Genomic DNA, 6000 nt, shown 5'->3' with positions numbered 1-6000 from the left:
TCTTCTGAATCTCTTTTTCTTGTCTCAATTTGTTTATTACTATTGTAAGGAATCGTTAAACAATGCTCACTATCTTTTTGTTTATCAAAGACAGGCACTACTGGTCGTATCGTTACAGGAACGGTTACAGCCTCCATATTTTTTGTTAATTCCCTAATCTTTTCAGTTAATTCCAAAGTAGTTCTAGCCAATTCAGCTGAATTTTCATTTGGCATCCTATTAGGCTGTGTATTTTCAGATCCTCTAAATGGATTGTTTTTTCTCAAATCAGCCAACATCGGCTCAAATGTCTTATTTTGCAGTGCTTCTTTTGCTGGGGCACTTGGTGTCAGCAAAGTGGAATTTGGTTGGTACGGGGCAGGATTTTTATAAAACATGTCCTCGAGCACATCATCCTCCGACTCATTCACACCATACTTGTAGCCTTCTGACCCTGTATTGTTTCTCTTCTCTGTACGCTTCCTACTACTAGTCTCTTCAGCATTTCTCATAGGGAACATCCCATCAGCCATATTCGCACTTCGCCATCTTTTCATTCTGTCATCATGATTTTCCTGCCCACATGGTCTTCCAAACATGTATTTATACCTGCTGCCACTCCGCTGTCGCTCTCTTTCATATATCTCATCTTCCCATTCGGTTAACGCTTCAAACTGAGTAGGTCTAGGTCTCGGTTCTAGTCTCATCATCCTTTCTCTTAGATTCCTTAATACCGCTAGACTAAAGGAGCCATTCTCTGGGAACGCTAATACTCCATTGTCTTTGGTATACTTTGCCCAATTATCTAACCAAATACAGGTATGGTACCCATATTTAGCCACCATAAAGGATGCAGGCGATTTCGGTGGGGGAAGTATCTGTCCTTCCCTAGTCACAATTGGCTTATCCTTTTTAAATAGGTTCTTGATTTTCCCGAACCATGATTTTTTCTCTCTTTCTGGTGGATCGTAATACATCATTTTCTTTTTCTGTATCGCTAGATTTCTTCTACGACTATTCTGTGTTCTTATCCAATCGTAGCGCGACTCACACTAACGCACCAATCAGGGGCGTCTATGTCACTTCTATAATTCTCCAATTGCAGCGCGACTCACACTAACGCACCAATCAAGAGCGTCTACGTCACTTAATGGCTGGCCAATCCCAGCGCGGTCTTCCTTACATCAGCTTTTCTCGCTACTCCTGCTGACCCCTCCTTTACAATTTTATTGGCAAACTTACTCTACATTCTCTTTCACTCAAATCTTTGTTAGTAACGACATAAAAACACCACCATTGTCCGCTTTGCTAACCAAAGAGATAGTTTTGACCTTTTACACAAGAATACCCTATTTCACGAGAGCAGCGCTTTCCTCTGCCCTACCACAGAATTATTCAGTTCACCGATAAAGTAGCACTTCCCTCTACTTTACCCTGCTAACAAGCAATGGCTACCGTTTCTCTGGAGATAAAACACATTTGGAGACTACACTGCTCCTGAGAATTATGGCCAGAGTTTCACAATAAATCGAATGCTATTTCACGTACGCACATTCATACAGAAAAATGTGGTTCATTCATACAAGAATTCTGTATTTCTCGAGAGCAGCACTTACCTCTGCCCTTCCACAGAATTTTTCTGTTTCGTTGATAAAGTAGCACTTCCCTCTACTTTACCCTGCTTACAAGCTTTGGGGAGACCTATTACCTTTCCAGTGATAAGTGTAATCGGCGTGCACAATTGACTCCTGTTCTTAAGGTTGAAATACAAATACCAGACAAGCTGTTGCCATTGTGACAAAAATATAGTGCTTACCGACTAATGAAGGAGTCAGTGTAACGCCCCAAGTAAAACATCCAGTCCTGATGGGCAGTCACAAAAGGAGACAGGGCGGTAACAAGGCGGGACTAAGAAGCCAAGTTATCAATCGGAAGCCAGCATTTACCATGGACGATGACGCCAGCCAATGAAAAATATGGGCGGAACTTCCACGCACTTCCATATCTGTACCTACTACAGTATGCCTCGCATATTTTAGGCTCGACCTAAAAAGTGGCCCACATTTTTGTATTACTTTCCGCAGAACACTGCTTCAGCGAAGTTTTAGGAAAAGAAAGGGGGTGGGGGGGCATGTTTTATTAACTTCAGACAGATAAAAAAAAATACACAGATTAGTTCACACTGCTGAGCCACACATAAATGCAAGTGAGACCACTTCTGCTTAGTCCCTCTGCCCCTGCTCAATCAGCATACATTAATGGGCCAGCCCAGCGAGAGAAAGGGAGTGATACCTCAGCCCATCTGCCTCTAGAAAGGCTACTCTGGCATCCACTGGCGGCATCCTAACAGCACAGACAGCCCCCAGCAGCCCACAGCTCAAACTCGACTACCGGCCCTTCAGCCATTTCCTGAGTGCCCGCATTGCCATTCCGACCCTGGTATGGAGGAGAACAGGAAAGTTAGGGTGGTGGGGGCTAGTTAGAGCCAGCGAGGGAGCTCCTGTGGTTATTTGTGTCCCTCCGCCTTCATTGAAGGTGTTGGGGGGGGGGGTGCATAAATTAGTTTCTGTTGTTTTCCTTTTCCTGCCAGTGGCAGAGTTCACACCAGGTAATTCTACAAAAAAATTAAGAATGTGGGCTACTTTTTTTTGGGGGGGGGTGGGGGGGGGGGGTAGTAGTGCCCAAGCCTAAATGTGATCCCAATCCGACATTGAAGACAAACAATAGTGTGTGAAAATGCCAGCAACCTTAGTGCAAGGAAATTCATGCACACCTATAGTCTGCACAAAATGTGCATACTAAGAATATTCCAAAACACATTGAGCATGACAGAACAGAGAGCAGAATGAAATCATTAACATTGGGATCGCACAGAGGCTCGGCTGCGTGATATCTGTCCACAAAGCGCTGTGTCAGGGGGTAGGGACGACTACATATTTGCCAATACCAGCTATACTCATGTTTTGACCGCTTGGGTGATTGTGTAGGCCGCAGGGGGCGCTGCTCATCACGTGACCTGTAGATACGCACGCTTCAATGTCACGTGAGCTGTACGTTCGGCCGGAAACAGCGCGGGCCCTAGGCTGAGTATGGTCGAAGTGAGTTCACAGGAACGCAGAGGGGGTGATCCCGGTACAAGTGGAAGAAAGCAAGTGCGGACAACTTATTGAGTAATGTTCACTTAGTTGCTGCTTTGTGTTAATTTGGGGAGTACGTCTGCGTCAGGTTGTGTTGCTGTTATTTCCAGTTTGAAGGACCCCCCCTTTATTTGTTAGTGATGTAAATGTAATCGATATATTCTTTGTGCTTCCTATCTTTTTCCAGCAACAGAGAGCTGCTGTTAGCTAGGTAAAGTTAGTCTTCTCGCTGCGCGCCGTGAGTACAGATTAGATAGAAAGAGTCATTGAGTCTGTATTATAGCTGTAGGTGTCTCTGTTCGTAGATGCCATGCGTATTTAATATTTATTTCAAGTCCGTGCTTTCTCCGCCACCTGTTCACCTAGGAAACTTGTATGGTCTGGGCCCTCTGTTGTAAAGATTGACCACTCCAGTACTTACATCGTAGAGGGAGCAGTTGTGTCATTGTCGGGAAGGCAATTCTTTTTTTAGCCGCAAGAATACCCTTTCAGCCCAAAGCATAGTCTGCAATCAGTGGTCGTAGACTAGTGCGTGAGAAACATGCATTGGCATCGCCAATAGGTCTCGCCTTTGGGACCTGGGGAACGGTAAGGATAGTCCTGTGAATATCCGTGTCTTTTCTCTCGTGCACTGTAAATGGGTGGCTTACGATCTATTTCTGGTTCTAATGGATGGGTCTGGTGCCCCCGTGAGATGGATGATTGGTAGAACCCCCAGTGAACTGAATGAAGAGGCTGGTTCTATTTAGGGATGATACCTCGTGTGGTGAAAAGAAGTGTGCTTGCTGCCCCAATGAAAAGTAAAGCGGATAGATTTAAAAGTCTTGTGAGGTGAATGTCTCAATATAACCCCGCTGTGTATACAACATATGAGTATTTCCTGACTTGCGATAATGCCCCCTTCTGGTACAAATGCTTGACACTGCTCGTTTATAAATCTGTGAAGGGAGTTTGTGCCACAGAGATGTGCCCTGCAGGGCCTGAGGCCCTAAAGACAGGTTAGGAAAATGGTCAGGTGGACCGGCCCCTCCGTAAGACATCACTCACTCACCTCAACCGACCGTACAGAATTCCAATTATAACGTGCCCATCAGTGACACACTGGGGCAGCGGATAGAGTTCTCCCTGCCTTGGCTGCAGCGACTCGCCTGCATGGGCTTGTTCGGATGCTGATGGCGAGAATTCGGGTCAGTGATGAATTCAATGTCCGCACAAGCTTCCTGCAGTATATGCTCACTTCCTCCTCCATTGTAGTTACAGAGGACAACCTCTTGCTAGCTGGTCATGGAGGCACCAGCAGTCCAGGAGGCAAAGACAGCACCAGTTTACAGGCCCATAATGGAGCCGTGGACGAAAGTGAGTTGTGGAGCGCAGAAAGGGGCGGGCAAGAAAAAAGCTTGTGCCGCTGCTCAGTGCAGTTGCCTGCGAAGGAGACACCTTTCTGTGCACGTGCTTTGCAAAGTGTGAACGTTTGTCCAAAAAGATTTTTGTGAATGGATACCGCCCCGCATATTAATTTGCTGATCCCATCGCGATCTGTTACACGTATCTGGGTTAAGCCTGTGATTTGCCTCACTGTGCACGTGGGTACTGTTTACTTAGCATCCTGTGAGCGTCCCACGAGCGATGTGCGCGCACTGTAAGGGTGCCCGCGAGTGGTGAGCTCGCGCTGCAAGGAATGTGTCCATCTGCGAGCCCTAAAGATAAGAAACGCCAGGGCTGCCAAGCACAAGGTTAAATAAACAAACTGCTCAAAAGGAGTAGTGGGGGAGACAAGGAGGCACTGCCGCTGCCGCCCTGCACGCGGCTGCTCGCTCCCGCAAGCAAAACGCTGTGGGAGTGAACATTTACAAAAAAGGTGGGACATGCTCCCGCTTTTTGCCATTTGCAGCCTCCTGTTTCAAATTGACACAAGAAACAGCCAACCAAATGCGTGGGGGGAGTCAGACCCACACAGAAAAGTTTTGAGTGGTTACAAAAAGCCTCGCAGACCAGCCCATTCGCGCTGGCTCAGGCTCGACCTAAAAAAGTATGGGAACTGTGATGCTGTGTGCAAGTGGGCGGGGCAGGCGGCGGCTGAGTTAGGGTGTGGACGTGGCCAAAAAAATTCTGTTACTTTATTCAGTCTTTCGCCTTCTGGTAACTACATATAACATAACACACAGCTTAAATGAAAATTAATATGATAATCAGTGGGAAATACACTACTGTAGATTATGAAACCGCTATTAGTTAATGCATCGCCCCAAATCCCGGTTGGTGCAGTGGAGAATAGTGGCTTGTGTATGTTTAGTGCTACCAGGTCCCAGTCTGTGACAGAAAATGCTGTGATCATGGAAGTCTTTTTTTTTTTTTTAAACTGGCATTACGCACAGTATATGATAGGCTTCCACAGAATGCGCAAGAAAGTTTAAGATAGTTTTTCCAAAATATTGTTTTTTTGCAGGCTGTACATAGTGCATGTTGATTTTTTTTATTATAACTGTCTTTTAAAAGCACACCCTTTGCAGCTTAACTTGTACCTCCCTTACTATACCTCTCTAAAAGAAGGAATGTGTGTCACCGGGAAGCAATTTTTTTTTAGGTATTTGTCTTTTAAAAGTAGACACCACATCTTAGTGGGTAACACCCTTACAATACCTTTCAAAATGATTAAATGTGTGTCACCAGGAAGCTTCAAGTGATAACGTCAGTTAAAGCCAATACAGGCTTCCTGGCACCCTTTCCATTTGCAGATTGAGAATTTGTGCGCATCTACACTTATTTCAGGAAATCAGGCACCGTGCCAAGTAGGCTTGTTTAGCTGTCTGCCCCTCCCTCAGTTTCACAGCTCATGAGGCTCATGACACTTCAGCTGAAGCTTTTCAACTCACGGAATTAACTG

General features: G+C 45.6%; 1 protein-coding gene across 10 annotated transcripts in view; it reads left to right on the top strand.

Annotated features, from left to right (window-relative positions):
- Positions 1–2960: 2960 nt before the first annotated feature.
- The window catches only part of LOC146856466 (uncharacterized), a 93575-nt gene continuing 90535 nt past the window's right edge, over positions 2961–6000 (top strand). For 2 of the 10 annotated variants that reach the window (XR_014981492.1, XR_014981497.1), the window contains exon 1: positions 2968–3127. Coding sequence is in view for 2 of the 10 variants with exons in the window: in XM_085654631.1 (XP_085510757.1) it covers positions 3069–3131 (63 nt within the window). In the remaining 8 variants the exon portion in view is untranslated. Of the gene's footprint in view, positions 3150–3284; positions 3328–3569; positions 3705–6000 lie in introns of those variants that run through there. The other 8 variants (XR_014981491.1, XM_085654631.1, XM_085654632.1 and 5 more) reach the window with 7 other exon arrangements.

This window comes from Triturus cristatus, chromosome 4_1 (assembly GCF_964204655.1).
Source record: "Triturus cristatus chromosome 4_1, aTriCri1.1, whole genome shotgun sequence".
NCBI classification, from domain to species: domain Eukaryota; kingdom Metazoa; phylum Chordata; class Amphibia; order Caudata; family Salamandridae; genus Triturus; species Triturus cristatus.
The sequence above is the reverse complement of the archived record's forward strand: the minus strand, read 5'-3'. Positions and strand labels throughout refer to the sequence as shown.